Source organism: Brugia malayi (genome assembly GCF_000002995.4).
Source record: "Brugia malayi strain FR3 genome assembly, contig: Bm_v4_ChrX_scaffold_001, whole genome shotgun sequence".
Taxonomy (NCBI): Eukaryota; Metazoa; Nematoda; class Chromadorea; order Rhabditida; family Onchocercidae; genus Brugia; species Brugia malayi.
Window position 1 is genome coordinate 22466155 of NW_025062479.1, and position 25481 is coordinate 22491635.

Sequence of the window (25481 nt, forward strand, 5' to 3'; positions counted from 1 at the left end):
ATTTTAAAAGTTTTTTTTTTTTAAAAAAGTTAACTTCTCATTCTCTATTAGTGTAAATTAGTTGAAAAACGGTACCAAGAAAAGGAAAAAATATCATCATCATACAAAATTAATTTCATTAGTAAAATGAAATTGTTTTTTTTTTTCTTGAAATGAATGATTGTTCTGTTAAAACTTTTTTTTATAAAAAAAAAAAAAAAAAACTTTTTCTCTTCCCTTTCTACTTTATTATTCTGTTTTTGTTAAAATATACCAAAAAAAAAAAAAAAAAAAAAAAAAAAAATTTTGTTTTTTTTTTTCAAACGGAAGACTCGCTGAGCATTGCTTTGACTGTTTTCAGTTGCTCACAAGCTTCCTCCCTGAACCTTGTTACGGATGAATTAATTCCGGTTTGTAGTTGAACCAATGTATAAATACTGTTTAATGCCATTTCCAATTGCTTCTCTAATCGTCCAACACGTGTATCCAAACCAGTCAATAACTGAAATTTTTCATTTTTTTAAAATTTTCTTCCTTTTTCTTTTTCTTCTTGCTTAGTTCAATTTTTCTTTTTTTTTTTTAATAAAAAATGAAAAATTCATAAGCAAAAATTTACCAGTACTAAAAAAAGATAAATAATTTAGCTATTTAATAAGAAAGAAATTACCTGCTCAACACGTGCCGTACTTTGAGCTGATCGTAATTCACCGATCATTGATTTAATTTCCTTAATTTCCTGATGAACCGGTGCCGATGAAGGATTTTCATTCTGAGAATTTCCTGGTTCGGCTGAAGTGCCACAATCAGAGCACTTTTCAACCTGATCATCAGATGAAATTGAACTACCAGGTGGTGGAAAGCCATGATTCAGTGTCATATGCACTTGTAATGATGAGCCTAAGAAATTGAAATCATATCAATATTATGGTTATCAAATTATCAATTAATATTATGATTATCAAATTATGAGTTATAATATTGTGATGATCAAATTATCAGTTATAATGTTATGACTTGATCGTTTCTATTCATTCAGATTACTAAGCTAGAATTCCTCTCTGTTCATTTAATTAAACTTTTTTTTTTTAATTTAATTTATTAAATGAATAGATTATCTTATCAAATGGATTGATTTGTGTCCAGCATATGTGATTGTGATGTGATATGATTTTATTGCATTGCAATTTAAATGTTATCTCATTTATAAGAATAAAGTTTTACTCTCCATTATGATTATCTTGCTTGAGATAAATACTTTTCAAACCACAGAAATAACTTTTTGTCTATCTTTCAAATTATTTATATGAAAATTTTTGTTTTTAAAATTGCTATTATTTATAAATAAATTTTGGTATAAGTCAATGAGAGACAAATAATTTGATTTTGTTTAGAATACTACTTATAAAGGTACCATTTAATGAATTGTTGATTGAAATTGATTAAGAATTAATTACAACCACTTATTTTTTTCTTGATCAGATTTTATGTATTGCAACAATTTCCCTTTTTTAATTGTCTTAATTTTTTTTTTTTGTGCTCATATAATTTTCCGGAATATTCTTAAATGGTGGTTCAGAATATCCTCACATACCGCATTCTGGAATGCCTTCATATAATTTTTCAAAATGCTATTATGCAGTCTTTCAGGATATTCACACATAATTTTCCGGAATATTCTCATATGGCCTTTCAGAATGCTCTCAGATAGTTAGTTACTCGGAATGATATGAATTATTTCTAATGTAAAAGGAAAAAAACAAAAAAAGAAGAAAATGAAGGGAAAAAGCTTTTAGCGAATACTCTAAGTTTTTTTTCTTTTTTAAGTATTTATAATAACTTTTACTTTATCTAAGAACTGCAATCTTTAGAAAACGGAAAAAAACAAATCTATAAAGAAACCTTTACGGAAATGTTTGCCACATTCCGGACATTGAGTTCGTGTATTATTAGCCATATGAGCGATCAGTGAGGTAAGATGCTCGTTAGTACTAATATTGTTGAGCGGTGATGACGTACCCTCGTCACAATCCAATTCACCACCGCCCATTCCAGTATGTTCATCTATCATCGGATCGACAGCCGGTTTCTCGCCTATAATCTTCTGTATAAATTCCGTTTTAGTTCATGCTTCATTAAATTACTAAATTAAAAATAAAATTTGTCATTTAATGAATACTCAATGAAAACAAAAAAAAAAAAATTTTTTTTTTCTTCCTTTCTTTTTTATTAAAACTGAAAACGGAAAATTGTAATAAAATTCGATTATTTGTTTCTTTTTTTTTTTTTTTTTAATATTTTTAAATGACATATAAAAAGTTATTCATCATTTTTGCATTAGAAAAAAAGAAAGAAAATTATTATTAGCATGCATACAATATATTAATCAAAAAATGTTTTTGATTTAATTTATGAATTACATATCGAATTAATGAATAATTTCATCTTATTTCCTCATATCCATTTCTAATTTCAATTTTAATCAGTCAAAAAGCCTTGAATCTTTCCATCACTTTTTCAATTCTTTTTTTTTTTTTGCTTATTTTCAGGCATTAATAAAAAAAAGAAACAAACATAATTATGCATAAATTAGTAAGAGTAACGAGCAATGCTAATAAACAAATGAATAATTAGGTGCCATCATCAATAACATAAACCTATGCATTCAATTATCAAATTAATAATGTTTATATTTCTCAACTATTTCAATATTATATAAATTCGAAAAAAAAAAAAAAATGAAATCTTAAAAAATTTCATCTAAATTTAGCAAATTTTGTCAGCAAAAAAAAAAATTCTTGTTTAAACAAAGCAAAAAAAAAAAAAAATTCGCATTTTATTTAAACAAAAACAAAAGAGCTCTTTTCAAATTTTGTAGAATAAAATGAAATTGGTTGAAAAAAATAAATAAATAAAAGAACACTGTGATATAGTGTATAAAATTGAAACTATGATAGCTAAGTATTTTTGCTTGATGGAAGAAACTGTTATAAAATAAAATAAAATAAAATCTATTCTAAAATTTATTTTACAGAAAACAGAAATGGTGAGAAAAAGAAAAGAATTGATTCTGTTGAAAAATTAAACTCAGATTAGAAAATTCAATTCTCGCATTTGAGCTAAACAATTAAATATAAAATAATTGCAAATTTTAATCAGAATTTTCTTTCTTTTTTTTTTTTTTTTTTCATCAAAAATGCAAATAAATTATGTACTTATGGTACAAATTTATCAGAAATACTAACAGAGAAAAAGAAAAAGTGACATCACTGTGTATCTTTTTAAATAATTCAAAATTCAATTATCAAAAAAGAAAACTTTTTGGTAAGTAAAACATTTCAAACTTAGCATTACAGACGTCTTTAATATCTCTCAATTAGCATCTGTTTTAAATCAAAATTTTTCACTAATGTTCTGATGTCATCAACTTACCTACATATAAAATCAGTCAATTTACCTTAAAAAGTCAACTTTTTTTGCAAAAAAAAAAAAAAAAAAGTTGAAAGTACTTTTGGAATTGAAAACCAAAATGATAATAAAATTTGCATAACTAAAATGATTTAAATTCTTCATACTGTAACTTACGTTATCATAATTCTTGGTTAAAATTAGACCGAACAAAAATTAAGTCAAGCATATCTCAACTTTTTAATTATTGCACATTTTTATAAATATTTACTTTACTTTAAATTACCTCTTACGGATTGATTTAACAATTACAAAGAATAAATCCTTCGTTTACTATTATTTTTTTTAAAAAATATTTTAAGCACTCTTTTATTGAAATGACATTTACATTTATAACGTTTATCCTTTAATCTAAATACTCGGTGAAATACTATAATAATAGAATATTGTAATGCTGTTGAATAGATTCCTTTTCAACAGAAAATGTTAAATAATATTTTATTTTATGATTGTATCAATGAGAAATAGAAAATATATTCTTCAATCATATGCTAATTTATTATTAAAAATAAGTTTTATTAAGTTAATTTATAACAGATCAAAATATTTGATATAATCATAACAACAATGCATTTTGTTCTAATTTTCTAATTTTTATATATCTCATTTTGTTTCATTTTTATTCTAACTTAGTCTAAAATATTTACTCTATCCCAACTAGATAAGCCTAAACTTTATTGAATTCTAGTTTAGCTAGCTTAAAACTAATCATATATTTATCACTTTCTAATCTATCAAATCATTAATTCTCTTATATTACGATCCTAATTAAACTTTTCACGCTTACAATTTAATTCTTAATTATTTCGAATTTACAAGTATTAACCTTTATCACTTATTTAACAATAAATTTATTATTGAATTGAATTATCCTTCAATTCATTTTAATCCTTCTTAATTCCACTATATTTAATTATTTTCATGTTTATTCATATGTATAAATATTTTATTTTACTTCCTTCTTTGTCCGTTTAATGAAATTACAAAATAGAATAAAATTTTCATTAGCGTTTGCGAGAAATTATAACAATCGAATAAAGTGATAAAATGATATCTTTCAGCTCATACTGTAAGCTTTTTGCCATTATTTCATTTGTACCACTGTATGTTTCTAAATATAGCTGAAATATACTGTAAACTTTTAAATTCTTATCATTTCAATTTTTATAAAATTTTTTCTCGAACATATCACAGATATCTTCTTGCTTTACTTCAACCTTTGAACCAATACTGAGTGAATGATAAGAAATAAGGAGAGAGAGAGACAAAGAGAGAGAGAGACCAACAAAAAAATAGTATTCTTATCATTTATTCCAATTATTTATCAAATGTACGGTAATGTGGAAAAGGTATTGAGTATACTGTAAATCTATGAAGACAGCTTAGAATAAATAGTTATGCTGAAAATTAGTTTAATTTTGTTAATCCTAGAATGTTACTTCTCCTATTTCCTCTCTGATTAAAAAGATTTATTTTTATAAATTTATGTTTTCATTTATTCAAATCTTACAATATCATGTTTTTTTTTTTTTTTTTTTCTTTTTTCATATTGATAACTAATAATGTGAATAAACAAAAACTTTTTGTACTTTCAAATGTAATTTAGAAGATTCAAAAAAAAAAAAAAAATTGAAAAAAGAAGTACAGTTTATTTTCGTTTAAAAAAAAGAGAAGCAAAACAAAAACATAATAAAGCAAAATAATGATAATTTTTTTTTCTTTTTCTTTCAAAAAATTTCTATCATTTTATCATCAAAAATTTTTTCTTTTTCTTTTCTTTGTTTTGCACAAAAATAATAATTTTCCCTACAATAATCACTTAGATCATATGAAACAAAAAAGAAAAAACCATGAGAAAATTTCAATTATTTTATCATTCTTAAAATTTTACATATATTTATCATTTCTAACATTACTGATATTAGGAAAAAAAAGAAGAAAAATAATCCCAATTAATTAATTAATTAATTATATTTTATTCTTATTTTAATGATCATCTTGTAAAATTTTAGTTTATTATTTCAAACATTACTAATATTAAGAAAAAAAAAAAAAAAAAAAAAAAGGAAAAATAATCTCAATTAATTAATTAAACTTTATTCTCATTTCAATGATTATCCCTTAAAATTTTAGTTTATTTATGCTTATCATAAGCAATGTTGTAGCATTATTATCTTAAAAGACAGACGATTACAACACAACAATGACGAATGAACCGAAGAATGGCGGCACGGCAACAATGCCAATTGCAGTTTATTACAATAAAATGATTGTTCGGTTTCGTTTTAAATTTCGTTTCATTTCATTTCATTTCAAAGAGCTTTTAACTAACTATTTCAACGATTCAAATTACACATTAGCACAGTACAAAAGTTTTAAAGGAAGTCATTTGAAGTTAAGTGAAAAGTCATTTGATAAATTCATTCAGTTAAATCCGATAGCGTAATAGTATCATCTACACTGATTACATAACTATATATACATGTCAAGTATGTGTATGTGTATATCTGTGTGCATTAATGTAAAGTTGTATTATCATGATAGTGAAAATTGTAATAATAATAATATTAATTTAACTTAATTTAATTTAAAAGTATAAGTATAGTAATATACTTCAATTATAAGTATATATTATAATGCATTAACTTATATTTAACAATTATAAATGAGTAATAAAATATTATAATCGAATAAAAAATTTCCTTTCCGTTTTTTTCCTTTCTAATTCTTAATTGAAAATATGAATGTAATAAGTTAGTTTGGTATTAAAAATTGGAAAAAAAAAATTCAAAGTGGTAGATGAAGAAGAAATTAAAATAATTAATTGACAAATAGAATTGCATATAGGATTTTATACTAATGTTAAATTTGAAATAGTTTAAAATCATGATTTATACAAAAGTAATTATACTTATTCAAGAGATGGAAAGCATGCAAGAGATCTGTTAAAATTATAATTGTAATAATTTTAGCAATATATTAAATTTTTAATTACTAACCATGAACCGTAAAAATGGATTCTTCCTCAGGTGAAGTTGACCTGAGATCCATGCTGCCCGTATCAAGGCCAAGAGACATAAATATTGAACGACCCTTATCATTCTCATCATCCATTGCTTCCTAAAAATTATCATCTTTTATAAAGTTTGAAATTAACTAAAAAAAAAAAAAAACAGTTAATTTCATAATTCAAATAGGACCACTTAGTTTCAATTAATTCAAAAATAAATTTAACAAGCAGAAATAAAATTACATCTTTCTGTGCGGGTAAATTAAGCGGATTCTCTGAGGTACCGGAAGTCAATACTATCATGGATTTTTCGAGGAAATCAACAGCTGCGGGATCTTTCACCGATTTTTTACCCTGTAATTAATTCACACTACAGTTTTGAGTATCCTCAGTTTGCAATTGAAAAAAAAAAAAAAAAAAAACGATTTAAAGTTTCATTTAAAAATTTCTCTAACCTATGGGCAAAAAGATTTGATTTATTATAATTGAAAATTCTATCAAATAAATTCTAACTTAAAGAGCCAAACCTTTTTAATTATAATATCATCTTTACCAATGTAGGCATTCTGCTCTTGTTTGTGATGTTTCAAAATATGTTTCGTTAAATTTCCTGAAACACAAAATTTTTAGTTATTCAGTTATTTAAAGATGCATAATATAACATAAATTAACCTGACAAATTTGATAAAATAAAAATTATCCGAAATTTATTACTGAAAGAAACAAAAATGAGAATAATTATTCTTAGCAGATTGACCAAAATAAGTGTTTAAAAAAGTTTTAAAAAGTAAAAAAGAAAGAAAAAATAATTGAAGTTCCATTGATATATTTCAAAATATCTTTTCGTTTTTTTTTTTTTTTTAAGAATGAAATATTTTTTTTATTCTGAACAATTATTTTAATGATTTTATCAACATAAAATTTTCCGTTTCTTATTATTCATCATGAAATGATGCAAAAAAAAAAAAAAAAAAGAAATTTCGAAAAATAAATTTGAATTTTTTTATATTTATAAAAGTAAGATTTCACTAATTGATTACAGCAGATTTGTGCAATAGGAACAAGCTGTAGCACATAGAAAAATTGAACTGTATGATTAATTAATTTATCCTTAGACTTAACTAATTAACTATTTTTTTTTTTCTGTCTAAATTCATACTGCAAAGATTATCCGTTCAATTTACGTAATATAAATGTATTACAGCAAAAGAAAGAGCAGATGTTACACAAATGAATCACATTATATTTGAATTTCACTTTTAAATTATAAATTTACCAATTAAAAAACTACAAATGTTGAGAAGAAAATTGAATTAAAAGAGCCATACAAAGAGTAAATTTAAAAAAAATTGCATTTAAAAATATCGCTTATCTGATAGTTTGATCAATGCAAAAGAGTAGTTTTAGCATTGGTTAAACTTGTAAAACTTATATAATGAATATTAGAAATGAAATATTTAATTATCAATAAAAAGAAATGTTAAATTTAGAGAAAAAAAGAAATAAAAATTGAAGTAATTCAAAAATACTTTCTGAAAAGAAATAAATAAAAATACTTCATAAATCACAAGCAAATTGTTGGCATTCATTTAATGATTAATTAACAAACTAATATGATAATCTAATCATTTCCATTAATCAAACCTATCTAATCATCAATAAATGTTTTTACATAAAAATTTACTGTATGATAAATAGAAACGAATACAATAATTACAATATTATTAGAATTTGATAGTATAATGCAATTTAGTAATAACTAAAATTTATTAATTTATAAGTATACGATGCTGCGATATAAACTATATCATTACTGAAATTCACTAAATGTTAAATAAAAATATACTTTTAAAGTATTTGAAATGGAAATATATATTATCTATTATTAATTGTCATTTTCAATAAATTAATTATCATTTTCATTTTCAATATATTAATTATCATTTTCAATAAATTATCATTTTCATTTTCAAATATATTAATTATCATTTTCAATAAATTAATTATCATTTTCAATTAGTTTTTTCTTACTTCTTTTTTCTTGTCTACTTGTAAAATTGTCACGACTGTCAAAGAATAGATCACGTGCTTTAACTTTATATAAACATATATGTTTTAATAACATTCATTTCAAATAATAATTAATAATAATAATAATAATATATTATTATTATTGTTATATTTCCATTTATATATTATTATAAATAAAATATATTTATAAATAAAATGAAAAAGATTATAGAATATTTAAAATCTTAATTATTTAATCATTATAATCTAACAAAATATATTATACAAACAAACGGATTATTAAGAAAGACTTGTAATGGCATTAATCATTAAACTTTATTATCGATTAAATTATTGATCGGCAAATTAAGCTTGAAATTTTATATGCAATTTTACAAATAATTTATTATGTTTTCAATGAAAAAGAACAAAGATCATTGTAGCAGAATAAATTATCGTGTAATTGATCTATCATTCGTAAAATCAAACAATAAAACAAAAAGAAAGAAAATTTTTATTATTAAACATATTTTTTACTAATTGGAACTAATTTTTTTTCTACAATAAATTTATGAATAAATAGAGAATATAAGATAAGTTTTATTTTTTGCATTTCTTTCTCCCTCTTTATCATCTTTTTTATCACATTTCATACATATAAAATTTCTTCCATCTTCCTTACATTGTTTCTAAGTGTTCATTTAAACGATGACAAAGTCCAAATCTCTTATCCGGTCAACAAACATTATTATCACCAACCAAATGCAGGTATAATAAAATAAATACAGGTTTCGAACAGAAATTTCTCTTTCTTCCCGATTATCATTGAAACCATTTCCCTTGTCCACCACCACCTCCTCCTCCTTTTTCTCCTCCTCTTCTATCATATTCATCACTAACCCAAAATATTTGATAGTACTTTCTACAAATGATGACCGTTTTGTCCTGTCCTGTCCTGTCCCTGTCCCTGTCCCTGTCCCTGTCCTGTCTTTCGTCTCATGGTAGTGGTTATTGTCATCACCAAAATGACCGAAGGCAAAAATTTTTGCATGATGGTAGTAAGTAAATGCATGAATGCAAACAAGGAATATAGAAGGAAGGAAATATAGTAGATGAAAAATTGTAGACAAAGGATAGGAAATAATCACCTGTAAATTGATGAAAATTATCGTTAAATTCTATTCTTTCATCTCCTTTGTAAATTTACAAAATTATGCATACTTTTAATAATTCTTATTTCTTTAAAAATATTCATTTTCAGTTTTATTTAATTAAAAAGAAAAGAAAAGAAATTACAAAAAATTAACTATTACTATTATCATTATTTCATATTTTTTTCATTCTTAATTTCATATACCAAAAAAAAAAAAAATATCAACTGATCATTTTAACCAACTTTCGAGGAGATATAGTAGATGAAAATGTAGACAAAGGACAGAAAGACAAAAGATAGACAATCGATGACAATCATTTATGAATGAAAATGACTGTCATCAATACTATCAATTATCAACTATTTAAAGAAAAATAAAAAAAAAAAAAAACGAAAATGCTTCTAAGATATTCATTTAGCATTTTATCTATTTTCTTTCATCAAAAATATTAATCTTCCCCGATCATCTTCAACTTTCTTTTACTATTTACAACTATTATTTTACTTGTTTCTTCCCTCTCTCTCTCTCTCTCTCTCTCTCTCTCCGTATTTCTGTCATCAAAAAGGGGACACACTGTTGTAGTAGAACATTTTGATAATGACAATTCTTATTTACAAAACCGGATATACCGATATATACTGGTGAGAATATACAAATTTGATTACATGCAATAAATTGCACAAAAGGCGAATGCACTGTACTTTTCCTCCTACCGATTATTAGTAAATAAATAAATAAATATATATATACATGCTTCTCTCTCTCTCTCTTTATGTTTGATTATTTCATAAAATTATTTTTCAAAAAAAAAAAAAAAAATTAATGGTCATAAAATGTACAAGCATATTTAATATTAGTCAAATTTTGAAATAGTTAAAATTTAAAAAAAAATTTTGATTTTTCAAATATATATAATTAATTATTCATTTTATTTTACTTATTCATTATTCATTTTCTATTCCTATCAATTAATATTGATAGGAATAGATATAATTCGTGATTATTTTACATTTTTTTTTCTTTTAAATACAAATAATTAAAAAAGTAAATTATTGACATTTCATATAAAAATCTAATATATCATTTTAATTAAATACATACATATTTTGTAAATGATTTATTATTAATATCATGAGAAATGAAGAAAACAAAAAAAAAATTCTTTTTTTCTTTTTATTAATAAATTAATGTAACAATTACAGTTATACTTATTTATTTTACTTCTTTGATGATTAATTAATTAATTAAAAAATTTACTTAAGAAGTTTTTTCTAAAATAATGATTTCATTCATTTATTGATTCATTTAAAAAGATATTATTATTGTTATTACTACTACTACTGCTACTACTACTACTACTATAGAAAGAGATTTGAATTGAGAAAAATCCGGTTCATCTTCGATTCCTTTTGAATAGAGCTTATTTACTATGACAATTATCATCAATATAGTTAATAATGGCAATTTCTTATTGCTGATCATTTTCTAATAACTCTTCTTTACTATTGTCCTAGCAAACATTTTACTTTTGGTTAGTTTAATGTATGGAAAATGTTAAGGAAAAATGATTGTAACAAATGATAATCATTACTAAATGATTGTAATGATAATGATGATAATAGTAGCAATCATTATGAAAAGAGTGATAAGGTTTGAATGATAGAAATGATGATAATAATAACATTATTGCTACTGATAATGATATGATGATGATGATAAATAACTTCAAAATATTACAAAAGAAGCAGATTTTAAAATGTGATTTAAAAATTTTGCCGACAGCAACTTTTACAAAGCAAAAAACTATTTTAATGAAAAGTTTAATGAAAAAAAAAATCATTCCAGTTACAATTTTGATTTTGTAATTTGAAAGAAATGTTAGAATTACTTATTTAAAAAGTTTAATACTAATAATTGAAATAACATATTGGTTTATAATAATTTGCAAATATAAAATTATATCATTATTATATAAAATATTAGAGTAAAAACATACAGATTAATTGTTAACCACTAGTTGTTTTAAACATTTGAAAGTGTATGAATTTGCAAACTTTCATTCTTTTTAATTGTTGAAGTTAATCATCTAGACAGTGATAATTAAATTATCAAATAATCAAGGAGTATAATTAAGTAAGCATACAAAGTAGAAATAAACATCAAATCTTGATATATTAAAGATAATTAAAAAAAAAAAAAAACAGGATAAAAGTTTGCAAATTAAACTTTAATTATTACAGTGATATAATTGATACATTAATATTTTTGGTTACATTTTGCAAGAAATACAAACTAACCAGAAAGTGTGAAATAACAAAGACAAACTGAAAATGAATTTTAAAATTCATTCAAATTAGATGTGATTAAAAAAAATTCTTCAAAAATTCTTCAGGATACCCACCAACAAATTAGCTTAAAGATTTAAAAGTATTGGTCAAAGTTCAAATTCATATTTTAGTAAGTGTTAGAATTGAAAAATCGATTCCAAAATAAGTATCGATAAATGATTGATAAATTATTATCTATAAATTAATCAGTGCTGAATGATGTGGAAACGATAAATTTAAATAAAACGAAATTATTAATAATTTACTTTTACAATTATTAATAATTGTAAAAGTTTCCACCTTACTCAATTTTTTTTTTTTTTTTTTTTCATTCTTTTTCTTTCTCATATATTTTGTTCTAATAATAGAAATAAATCAAACTGAATTTATTGAGCGATTTAACAAATTCTTCACAACATCTTAAATTTAAATCGATATTACTGAAAGTAAAAATTAATTACAATATAGTATGTATGCATAAGTAATTTGCCATCAAATAACGAATATTTAATGAATTATAAACTAACTCTCTGCTATATAAGTGTAATTACTATTAAAAATTTGATAATTTCAAATTTATTTTGCAGCTGCAAGAAAAAGCCAAAAAAAAAAAAAATCAGCGCAAATCTCTGTGACAACAATTTAAGAGAAAATCTAAAATATTAAAGAAAAGCATTTTCAAATTTAAGTTGGATAAAAAGGCAAAAAAAAAACATAGTTATTAAGAAAAGATGAGAGAAAAATTGACAATTTTCTAAATAAACTGCTTACTTTTGTTTTGACTAAAAAAAAAAAAAAAAAGTTGAATAAGCTGAAAATTATAAAAAGTCAACAAAGAGAAAAAAAAAAAAACAATTGTAAAAAATTTTCAATTCTTTTTTTCAAAAATGTTTAAAATTCTTTTTGTTTTTTTTTTGTTTTTTGAAAATTAAATTAAAAATAAGTTTCTCTCTTTTTCGTTCATTGAAAGTTTGAAACAAGAAAGAAAAAGAAAAAAGAAAAAGAAAAAAGAAGAAAGATTTAATTTTCATGGACAAAGCTAAACAGCTAAAATAGAAAATAAAGAATATTTTCTTTTTCTTTTTTTTCTTTTTCTACCTAATTACATATATGTTAATTGTTTGCATTAATTATTTATTAGTTATAATTCATTTAATTATTTTTGTTAATTGTGTGTTTACTGCTTTTTCTTCTTTGTTACTCCAACTGTCTAATCAGTTCTTCTGTGTGAATTTTGTTATTATTTGTGAGTAAACAAGCTAATCTAGTTTACCAGTGGAAGTAATCAATGATGAAAGTTGCTTAGGCGAAATAAAGCAGCAAACAGCCCGCGGGTAGAATAAAGATACGTTACGGGCGGGTAGGTACTGTTTTATCAATACTACCAACAGATCGTTTCCATTCATGTCCGCTTTTATTTCATTTCATTTCTACTTTATTAAATTGAATATGTGCTATCCGAAATAAAAGAAAAAAAAAAGAAAGAAAGAACACTCTTTATTTAATTATGATAAAAAGGAAAAGAAGAAAAATGATAGATTTCATTTACATAAATTAAGCAAAGTGATAGATTTGACAGGAAGACAAGAAGGATGAGGAAAAATTTATGTGAAATCGAATAAATGATAGCAAAACGAATTTACACATTGAGAAAATCTGATCAGTTTGCATTTTTTCAGGTAAAATTTTAAAATTTTATTCAATTTATAAGTTAAAAATTGTCTGAAAAAATGAAAAAAAAAAAAAAAAAAAACGAAATAAAAAATAATATCAGTAAATAAAAATGCATTCAATGAAATTTATGAATTAATATTCTCCGTTTTTCAAATTTATTAGTAAAGATTTTTAATATGCAATTAAACATGCTAATGCATATATGAGAACTAGAAATATCTATGTTGCTTTTCATTTAAATAAATCAAGAAGAAAAAATTTGAGTATTATTAATGGCATTCGAATACTAGAAGTTTAATTGAGCTAATATATTCTCAAATTATCAGAAGTTTAGCATGAATTAATAATAAAAAAAAAAAAAAAAAAGGAAGAAAAGTAAGCGTTCATCTAAAAAAATATTTAATTAAATTTATTCAAAATTATTTAAAAAAATAAGAAAGTAAGTGTTTAGTAAGTTATAATAGTGAAAGTACCACTTCTATTATTATCATTTTAGGTTTAATCAATCAATATGAAAGAATATTTTTTTAACTTTTCTAACATTTGTCAATTTATTGAAACATTTGACAAATGCATAATTAAGACATATTAATATTAAACGAATAAATAAATAAAATTTTAGAAAAAAAAAGAGAAATCAATTAAAGCTAATAAATGAATAATTTTTGAAGGAAGAAGAAAGAATAAAAGAACAAAAAAAAAAAAGTTCTAACCTTTAAGCCTTGATGATTTGCCACAAAATTTGCAAACGTATGGCTTAAGTGCGGTATGAACGGATCGATGTTCCGCTAAATTAGACCGGAATCGAAATGCTTTACCGCAAATTTCACAAATGAATGCTTTATCAGTATGAAACATATGCTGATGTTGTTGAAGTAATTTTTGACTAGCAAAAGTTTTCGGGCATAAATTGCAGGTAATCTCGTGAACCTGAGATGATGATGATAGACCAGTGATTGAATTTGGCTGAGTTGGTAAAACAATAGCAGAAGATGGTGGTGGTATTGCTAATGTTGTTGCTATTGTCGTAGCTATTGCTATTGTTGTTGTTGTTGTTGTTGCTGCTATTTGCGATGATGATGATGATGATGATGGTGATGAAGATGATGATACTTGCTGCTGCTGCTGCTGCTGCTGATGATGATGATGATGATGATGGTGGTAGTGTTGATGATGTTGTTGATGCTGCAACTGTTGGATGGCACTTACTGCTACTGCTGTAGCATTAGTAGTAGTACTAACAGCAACCTTATTGTCTCCGCCTTCGGGCGTTGTTGTCGTTTGTAGCACAGTATTATTACAACTATTACTACTACCACTATTACTTGTGCTATTGCTATTTCGGATCGCGTTAGCAGCTGCTGTAGCTATTGATGCAACTGCTCCAGCTGCTGCTGCTGCTGATACCGATGCAGGTAAAGCAGTAGTAGTAGCTGTTGTTATTGTTGTTGTTGTTGTTGATGATGATGATGATGATGATGATAATAATGATAATGGTGATGATAATAAACTGTTTCCACTCATTATTATTTTTTTTTTATTTTTGTTACAAATTCACCGTTTTTTTTTTTTTAAAAAATGAAAAAAAAAAGAGAGAGAGAAAATAAATATTTGATAAGATAAAAATTCCGTACGGTTAAAACCGGTTCTCTTTTTCCCGAAACAAAATTCCGGATCAACCAATAATAAATTATTCGCAATTTTCCAAATGATAATAACAGTATTTCCAATTGTTGTTGTTGTTGTTGTTATCTTTGAATGGCAATATAGCCATGAATGTGACAATAATCATATAAGTTGATGAATAATTTAGCATCACTGAAAAAGAAAAAAATAATGAGAATTTTCAAAAAATTTAAGAAAGCAAAGAAAAAGAAAAACGAAAAAATTTTTATTGAAGATACTTTCTGGGATAAAAATGAGCTTTTAAATCTTTATTTTAAAAACAGTCGTATTAATGTGAATGAAATGAATGGGATTGCAAGGATGGAAGAAATGGAAGGAAGCCTCCTTGTTTGTATATACGCATGCGTTTTCTTACAAGATTACGATGTATGTTGTGATGTATGTGACAGATATGTGATAGACAGACACATACACACACGCACACATACACTCACTCATCCGTGCATACATATCCGAGAGATGGTGGAAAACCCCGCTACCGAAATATACAACGACAATCGGGTGGTGACACGGGTTGACATGTTTCTCCTCGACAGACAAGACATATGAAAATAATATTATATTAGATGTTGATAAGGCGTTTTATTCTTTGTCATTTTATTCTCGCATTGACAATCCGCGATATGTGATAATCGGGGAATCCCCCGCGGTGACACTTCGCGATACGTGATGATAACCGTGGAATCTCCGTGGTAACAGTCCGCGATACGTGATAAGCACCGTGGAATAATGATGGTAATGACTGAGTACTGAACGTAAACAAACTTCTAGGAATGAAAAAATAAAGGAAAGTTTGTTATTACTGCTGTTATCACCGCTATTACTATTACAACTACTATTGCTACTACTACTATACTACTGCAACTACAAAATTTGGTTTTTAAATTTTAATATAGCTTTTTTCCTTTCGTCGAAGTACTATTTAATCTAATTTATTGAAAAAAAAAAAAAAAAAAAAGAAAGATTATAACTATAAACAAAGTCTTCTATAGTGTTAATTTCATGAAAATCAATTTTCCCAAAAAATATTTCGAAAATATAAAAAAAAAAGTCAAGGAAAAAATTGCTTTTTCCTCTTTGCTTTCCTTTTTTTTTTTCATCAATTTGTATTTTATCTTTTCCGTTTCGTTTTTCTTTTCTTTTTAAATTTTCTAAATTTCAGATATGATAACTCAAATGAAGAAATTTGATTTAGTGATAATTACTGGAAATAAAATTAGCATAATGAAAATAATTCAAATGAATAAAATGTGATTTTTATTTTACTGATTAAAGTTTGATGAAGAAAAGTGAATTTCATAGCAAAATTTAAAATATATGAAATTAAATTTGCATTAAAAAATATTCTAAAATATGTTTATTTATATGCTTGCATATTAGAAAATATTTATAGCATAATGCTATTTAAATTTTATTTGCAATTTTAGTAAAACATTAATACAAACTTGTTAATAGCATTTCGCTTCTATTTTAATGTAAAAATTTCTTACTTAAACACTCAAATATTATGATAATAACGTTGATGATTATAATTATTATAGTTAGTATTACTATTATTATTATTAGTAATATATATATGAAATAACTACCACCATCACTGTCATCATCACCATCATCATCAGAGACAACGATTACCTTGACAAAGGATAAATCATACAACAAAGATACGATGTAAATATAATACGGGAAGTACTTTGACAATGGTGACAGTGATAATTACAATTTTTGACAAGTATTTTTTTTTTTTTTTTTTGTTCCCTATCTGATTGCGACAGGATTATGCTGTATGAGATTTATTTGTAGCTAACAAATTAATTTGTCAATTTATAAGTTAGAACTTTTTTCTTCCCCTTTTCATTCCTTCTTTCTTTCTTTTATAATTTTTCTTTTTTCTTTTCTTGTGTGATCGAAAATGAAATTACTACAACATTTTTTAAAGTTTATAGAATAAAATTATGGAGAAAAAAAAAAAGATATGAAGCATAATTCTTTATAACATTTTCTACTTTTTTTTTTTTCTTTCGCTTTTTCTTAAAATAATCAATGGAAATTAGTGATGATTGATCTGGTTTATTAAATAATTATATTTTTAACATCAACTATTCACTAACCTTCATATTACATTCAGGTTATTTCATACAACTATTGCAAAAATAGGCTAATATTATTTATTTCACAGAATATTAATATAATCAAAAATAATGATAATAATAACGGTAATAATAATAACAACAATAACAACGTAACAACAACAAAACAACAATACAACAGCAATAGCAACAACAACAACAACAACAACACAGCGACAACAACAACAACAACAACTGCAGCGACAATAAGAACAACACCAACATGACAAAGCAACAACAGCAACGACAACAAAAATTGAAATTTCTAACACTAAAATAACACTATTAATGAGAGTTATTAATATGAGTAATATTACCACTATTGAAATTAATATTACTATTAGTACTGTTTATGCTATCTTTTTTGAATAGTAAACATTTGTGATAGCTTAAAAAACCATAACAACGAGAAAATTTTTATGAAAAGTAAGTAGTAGTAGTATAGTTGAAAGTTGATAGTTGAAATGAAGGTGGAATAAGTAAGAAGCATTTTGGAGTTATCAGCAATGTATTCGAGCTACACCACCGATTACTAGTTGCCTTTGTTGTCGAGGAACAAAATGTCTGGTGAATGATGAAAAGCTTTATAGTCATTTGGTTTAAGTTAGTCTGCCAGCTAGCCAAATAGGGACAAACAGATAAGCGACAGAAGAATGGAAGAGAACAGGACAGATGAGGAAATGGGACAAGCTTAGCCATAGGGTATAAATATATTTGTACCAAAGATCGATACAGGCACTCAAGGCTTGTGGTACCTCTTGCCTGTCAACCACAGGGTCTCTAAAACATCATGGAAACGTATTGAATCACAGGACACAAGAAAAGGAAAAGGTGAGGAGGGGTGGGAGAAAAGAGGAAAGGGACAAGGAGCAAGCGACTCACAACACAAAATTTGATTGGACTTCGAGAAAAGACGACAATCATCGAGACCAAAACTGACTAATCCAGCCGTTGCTATTGCTACTACCATACAGCCTTACAACAGCTATAATACACTGAGTTGAACCATCACTGCTACTACCATTATCATCGTCGCCATAACTATCCCCAACATCATTATCGTCATCATCACCGTCATCATTCATCATCATCGCTAACCTCATCATCATCATCGTCATCATTATCCTCATCACCATCACTCTCTTCACCATCACCATTATTATCATCATCACCGTCATCACTTTTCATCACCATCGTCATCATCATCACCGTCATCACTCATCATCGTCATCACCATCACGTCATCATCACTATTCTCATCATCATCGTCATCACCATCATCATCATTAACATCATCCATCTTCATTACCAATTTACCTGCCACTTTTAATCTTCACGTTTTATCTTAAAAATAACTGGCTGAAGTAAATCCTAAGGCAAAATGTACAAACTTTCTATAGTCCAGTTGTACTCTGAAATATTTGAGAAATTCGAGTGAATATAACAGAATAATAATAATAATGGCAATAGTAACGATAATAATATAATAATAATTATTGTTATTATTATTATAAAAACAAATATGATATAGTGCTTATGATTTTAAAAATAGCGCATATTCATGCATGTCACAGAAAATTAAAGTGCTACAAAAGTTCTTATTAAGGTTATCTCAAATTTATAAAAGGATAGCATAATTTTTTAACAAAGATACACATAAAATTTTTTTAAACAAATGGAAATATTTCATGCTTTTTTCATCATCTTTGATTTGAAAGGGCAGGAAATTTAAAATGTTTCCTTAGTGATCTCTTGAATTACTCTTTTTTTTTTTTTTCAGTTTTTTTTAAATACTAATGATAGCAGGAAGTTCAAAAATCTCGGACAAAGATTACCAATATTATTAACATTTGCAAATATTCATCAAGAAAATTTAATCTGAATTCTTTTTTTTTTCTCTTTTTTTCGAAAATCTCGTAATTAAACTTAGTGTTTGGTTTTTTTCTTTTTTTTTTTTTTTTTTTTTTTTTTTTTTAAATTGTTTTTTTTTCTTTTTTGTAAATTATCATTTATTACTTATTAGAACTATCCGGAATTATCCTGAATAACACAACGATAAAATGAAATGTACACACGCCAGATACCAGTGCCATAAACGCCAGATACCCACCTTATTGGAATTTCTCCAGATAACAATCCATTCTAATCCAACAAATGGTTAGGATATCGATATTGTCAACTACAATTTGACAATGACCATTTATTTATTTAGTCAAGAATAGATTATTTGTTTAAAAAAAAAGAAGGACTAAATGGATATGACAGAAGAAATGTCGAAACATTCCGTTGCAGTATAATCATCTGTTAATCTGTAGAATAACCACATGTCAGATCAAAAAAAAAAATAAAAACTAAATACCAAAAATTTTCAGTTTATTAATCATGAAAGACTTACAACCTTTTTTTTTTTTTAGCCAATCGTTGTAATTCACACTTGGCTTGGCTTAGAATATTGATGGTATAAATTGTATTTTTTTTTTGATATACTGTACAGGCCTTAAAAATCGTAAAGTAAGCTAAAAGAAGGAAGAAGCGAAATAAGAGAGAGGATCAATAAATATAGAAGAGGATGCCTAAGCTATGGTGTTGCTTATGGTCTCACCAGGCCTAACTAGCAATGCATACTTGTGAAAAGCATTGTGAGGCCTAGGGTAATTGCGCGCCCCATGTGTGTGTCTGTGTGAATTGTAGGCACAACAATATGTATGGTTGGTTATGTGTTGAAGGGGTGGGCAACGAATAGTTTGTTGTTAGGTTCAACGGGAAAGGCATGGCCAGATGAAGCATATTTATACAGACAGATGGCTGCACATACATCACATACACAGACACACACACACACACACACACACATGCATGTACACAAAAATAATAGTTGAAAATGTAATTCCTGTGATTTTCTTCCTTTCCTTCCTAATTTCATTTTATTTTTTTTTTCCTTTTGTTTTTTCTGTTTTTTTTTTTTTTTTTTTTTCAAATCTCATCTTTAACACTCAAATAGCACTAACAATAAGATCAATAACAACAACAACAATAATCACTTATCAATGTAAATTTAAATGCTTAGGATAGTATTTTTGCATGATTTCTCTACAATCCTTATTATCAGTAGTAATCTTTTATGATCTTATCATATTATATCATCTGTTTATGTATTTACTTGTCTTTTACTAAATTGTTGTGTGCTATTTTGCTTCTATTACATTTAACTAAGCAAAAGTTCAATGATTATAAATGCTTTCAGCTAGAAGTATCTTACTATCTTTGTTCTACTTACTACTTACTACTATTTACTACTTACTACCTACTACTATTGCATACTTTCCGCATGATTTCTTTCTTTCCTTTCTCTTCCTCTTCCTCCTCCTCTTTCTCCTTCTCCTTCTACTCTTCATAACATACTATTTATTCCATGAAATTACTACACTGATTTTGCAAAAATTAAATCCACCTCCTATAACTTTGTTGCTTGTATATCGAAGCTATCCTAGCAGCAATGAATGCTATTTGCAAGAATCAATACAATACCGGCGGGCAGCATCTGCTTCTTCTTCAGATACATTTTTACCCACCCATTTTCTGGATGGGTATGACAAGAAGGCTTTAACGGGTATGATGTGAAAAGAAGAAGGAAATCGGAAGTCATCGTCATTTCTAACATTTGCAAAATCAACATTCATGTTTGCTCGATTAGCTTGGCTCATTTTAAAAGGACTAAACCTACAAGTTATATATGTGTACATAAAAGTTCACAAAAACTGACAGGCATAAACATCCATTATATTTAAGTAAGATTAAGCCTAATAATACTTTTCCATACTTTTCATGTACATTTCATTTCTTATATATATATATATATATATATATATATATATATATATATATATATGTATATAAAGGTAAACAAATTGATGGTAATTTTAAACTAAAAAAATTTGCCAATAACATTTATGTATATTTATATATATATATATATATATATATATATATAATATATTATAATTAACATATTGTTCAAATTTTTTTAGTGCTAATTGCAATTATTGGAAAAGTTAATTGTATTTTTTTCTTTTTTAAATTTCGATTTGATTTAATAAATTACATTTGAAGTTTTCGATTTCTTTAGAATTTCTATACAGTTCCAGAATTGTTTATGAAGTGAAAATAAGTTACAAAAGTTAATAATGCATTATATATGAAAGTAAAAGGTTTGCAGACGTAAAAAGCATATACGTAAGTGTTACTTCCGGTGACGCAAAAGATAAATAATGATTCACGGATAAATTATAAAAAATGATATAATTATCAGTATAATTTGAATTCCGTATGACAAATCATTATGTTTGCCAGGATAACAGGCTAATTTATCCTGATTTATCCGGAAAAATGTATTGTATGAAATGCGACCATTTAACAAAATTTATTTTTTTATCAGTGCTCACTATTTTCTTTTTTTTACGTCAATCAGTTCACTTATTAATTAATTAATTAATTGATATGTCCATTTAATTAACGGAAAAAAGAACAATCTTTCATGAAATTTCAAATAGTTTTTCAGCTAGAAATTATTTGCAATATTTTCAAGTGATATTATTCAAAATCAAAAAAGCACTTACTCCAGTATATAGTAAAAGACTAAGAGATCAAATTGTGATCATAATTATTGTCACTGTTATGCTATTATTATTATTTATTATTTTCTGATTCATCATTTACCATAATAATAATTATTATTAATTAATAGTAATAACAGTAATTATAATTACTTTTTAAAATAATACAAAATAATAATAATGATAATAATGGTGATGACAGATGATGAATGATAGATGATGATGATAATGATGATGGGATGATGATGATGGTGATGATGACAGACTGTAGATATTATTAGTTGGATGCTATCATCTCAAATATATTGGAGAAGTAGAGGATCACTACTTACCGTCGTCAGCAGTAGACAATCATCAAAATTTCGTTCCGATCCTTCTGTTCACTCAATTATCATCATCCTTCTGTCTACAGGCAAGTGAAAAGCTTTCCCCATTGCCCTTCTTCTTCCTCTTCTGCTGCTACTATCAAATGTCTTTCTCTCATTCTTCCTCTTAGCTTTCAAGGGAGATAAGAAATTTGAAGGAAGAAAAGATATAAATGAAAATGAAAAATATTGTTGTATAACATAATTCTACAGATTAAAAAAAAAAAAATTTTTTTTTTTAACAGCTAATCATTAAATTAAGAATGGAATGAAATGGAATAAATTGATCAAATATAATCAGTTAGCAAAGATTCAATAAGAGTGAAATGATGAAGAAAGAATATATATATATGTCATCCTTTCTTCATTCAATAATATCTTTCAAATTCACTAAACTAAACTAAAACTACCAAACTGAACGAAGCCATTTCGAATTATGTTTAGTTCAAATGCACAACATACACAATCCTCTTGGGATAGTTAAGTTTTGCTTTTAATGTGCGCCTTCTGTTATTTTACAGTTGTTGTAGTCTTCCTCATCATCATTCTTCTCTTATCTCTTATCTTTATCCTTAACAATTTTCATCCTTATCATTTTTCCTCTTTTCCTCTGCTTTCTTTTTCCACTTCTTCATTCTTCTTCTTCTTTTTTTTTTTTTTTCTCCTCTTTTGTTATCATTTCCTTTCATTTTTATATCATTTTGTTTGAAATTGTTTTTAGCTAAGATATTTGAAATTTTTACTCAAAATTTTTACTAAATATTTGAAATTTTCTTTACTCATAGTAGCACAAGCAAATTATCAATTGTAGCTAATGCTATATGATAATGATAATGATAACAACCATACTTGTGGTTTTGTTCACTTGTCAAACCAAATTTACTGATACTATCATTTATCCCACATATACAACTGATCAACATCTATATACATACGAAAATACATACATACATATACATATACATACACATACATACGTACACATACATATACACACACACACATACATATATTACAACAGCCAAAATGAATATAGAAAGAAGGAAGTTCAGTTCAACCAATACGAAAGCTTATTATAATCACATGCACATCAACACACAGCTGACACACACACACACACACACACACATACATACATACACCACATCACCGTTTCCTGACGCAAGGCGAGGAAAGTTAGTTTATTTCCTTACAGCACAACAAAATTATAAACGATCCGTAGAATCGTTCCTGTTTTTTCCTCCTCTCTCAACCTCCACTCCACCTTCCCTCTCTTTCTTCTCTCAACTAACCATAATTATCACTCATAATAATCGATCCGTGTGTCTAAGGCATCTTTATAGTTACTTTAATTGAATTTTCTAAATGATTTGGTATATATCACAGCCAGGTTCTATATATTTCATATCATTCATAAAATATTATCATTATCACTATCACTACTTATCATTATCATTATTATTATTGTCATTACTTATTATTACATTGAGGTGTTAATAAGATAAAAAAAAAAAAACAAATAGGATTAGCAAGATAAAATAAAAGAAACGATCAGTAGTTGGAATGTAATTATTTGCCAGATAAAATAAAGTAAAATAATAATAATAATAGTTTATTTATTTTAGAAGAAATCATGAAGATTTCAAGTATGTTAAATGTTAACTTTAAATTTTTATAAGCCAAAATAATAACAGCTAATTGGAAAAAATTTTTTATGCTAATTTTGATCGAAAAATTTGCATATTCCCAATATAGAAATATTATAAAACAAGCAAAAAACGAAGAGAGAAAAAAGATAGTCTGAAATTAGCGAAACTATAGGTTAAAATAAAAGATAACTTATGATGTTCAAATAAATTTATAATTATACATGATGATTAAGTAATTTTATGCATCTCTATAGCATAGCTTTATCACGTTCATTTTGACAAAAATAATTTTTATATTCAATTTTAATATTTTAAATTATTACCGAAGTGTCATCGATTATTGTCGATTTTAAACTTCATAAAAAGAATTAATCAAATTCATTCATCAAAATGCATAAAAATTATTGTAATAAAATATTTTAATTAATTTTCTTGACTTTTTTTTATTCATTCCAGCAAAGTTAAGGATAAAAAATGAAAAAAAGAAAAAATTAATAAAGTGGAATAGCAAAAAGGAAAATAAAAAAAAAAAAAAAAAACAATTGAGCTAAAAAGAATAAAGCTAAAAAAGAAAAAGAAAGAAGCAATGAAAGGGTAAAATAAAAAAAGAATAGTGGTGTATTTATTATTATGAACAATAGAAATTGACTGACGTTTTTTTTTTTTTTTTTTCCTCTTTCTTTTATTATTTCTTTTTGGAATGTGATAACGAATAATCAAAGCTAATTAATAGCAATAATATCAATAATAATAACAATAAAAAAAAACAAGTGGATAATAATAATAATAATAAATAATAATAACAATAATAATAATTAATAATAATGATAATAGTAAAGCACTTGAAATAATATAATGAAAATGTAATGATAAAGATTGAATAATGATGTGTGATATGCTGCTTCTAAGTTGTCCATCAGCATTAAATTGAATCATTCTATTCTCCTCTCTCTCTAAAACGATATGTTATCAGTTTGATGATTACTTGTCAGTTTAATATATACATCCTGGATTAAACTATATTCCATCTATTTCTTTTATCTTATACAGTTGAAATGATCTAAGCCAGCTGAAATTGAAATATTGCAAAGTGTCAGTTAAAATTAATTAGTATATTGTAAATTATACATTTATTATTTTATAATTAATTTATTCTATAATTAATTATGTACAATTATAGGTACAATTAGTTATACAAATGAAAAAAAAAAAAGAATACGAAAAAGTAAAATAAAGGTAAAATAGAAAAATAGAAAATGAATTGAGAAAAAGCAATATATTTCATTTTCATGCATTTGCAATATGCGAAATTTTCTTTTGTGCTACACTATTACATAATACTGATAAGATGATAATGTGTGATATATTATTTTAGTAAATTGAACATTTTAATCAATTTTAAGAGAGTTAATGAATTGAA

At 25.2% G+C, this 25481-nt stretch overlaps 1 protein-coding gene across 2 annotated transcripts; it reads right to left on the reverse strand.

Annotated features, from left to right (window-relative positions):
* Positions 1-181: 181 nt before the first annotated feature.
* On the reverse strand, positions 182-15143 carry Bma-syd-9 (Zinc finger, C2H2 type family protein; the record flags this gene model as incomplete). 2 transcript variants are annotated; one of them, XM_043075786.1, is made up of 7 exons in its annotated part: positions 182-220; positions 647-876; positions 1879-2070; positions 6444-6564; positions 6698-6808; positions 6982-7064; positions 14333-15143. In XM_043075786.1, 7 exons carry the CDS (start codon positions 15141-15143, stop codon positions 182-184), a joined length of 1587 nt encoding a protein of 528 aa, XP_042931720.1. The 2 variants fall into 2 exon arrangements, with proteins under 2 accessions (XP_042931720.1, XP_042931721.1); XM_043075787.1 differs by having other exon boundaries at positions 14333-14477.
* Between the last annotated feature and the right edge of the window lie 10338 nt (positions 15144-25481).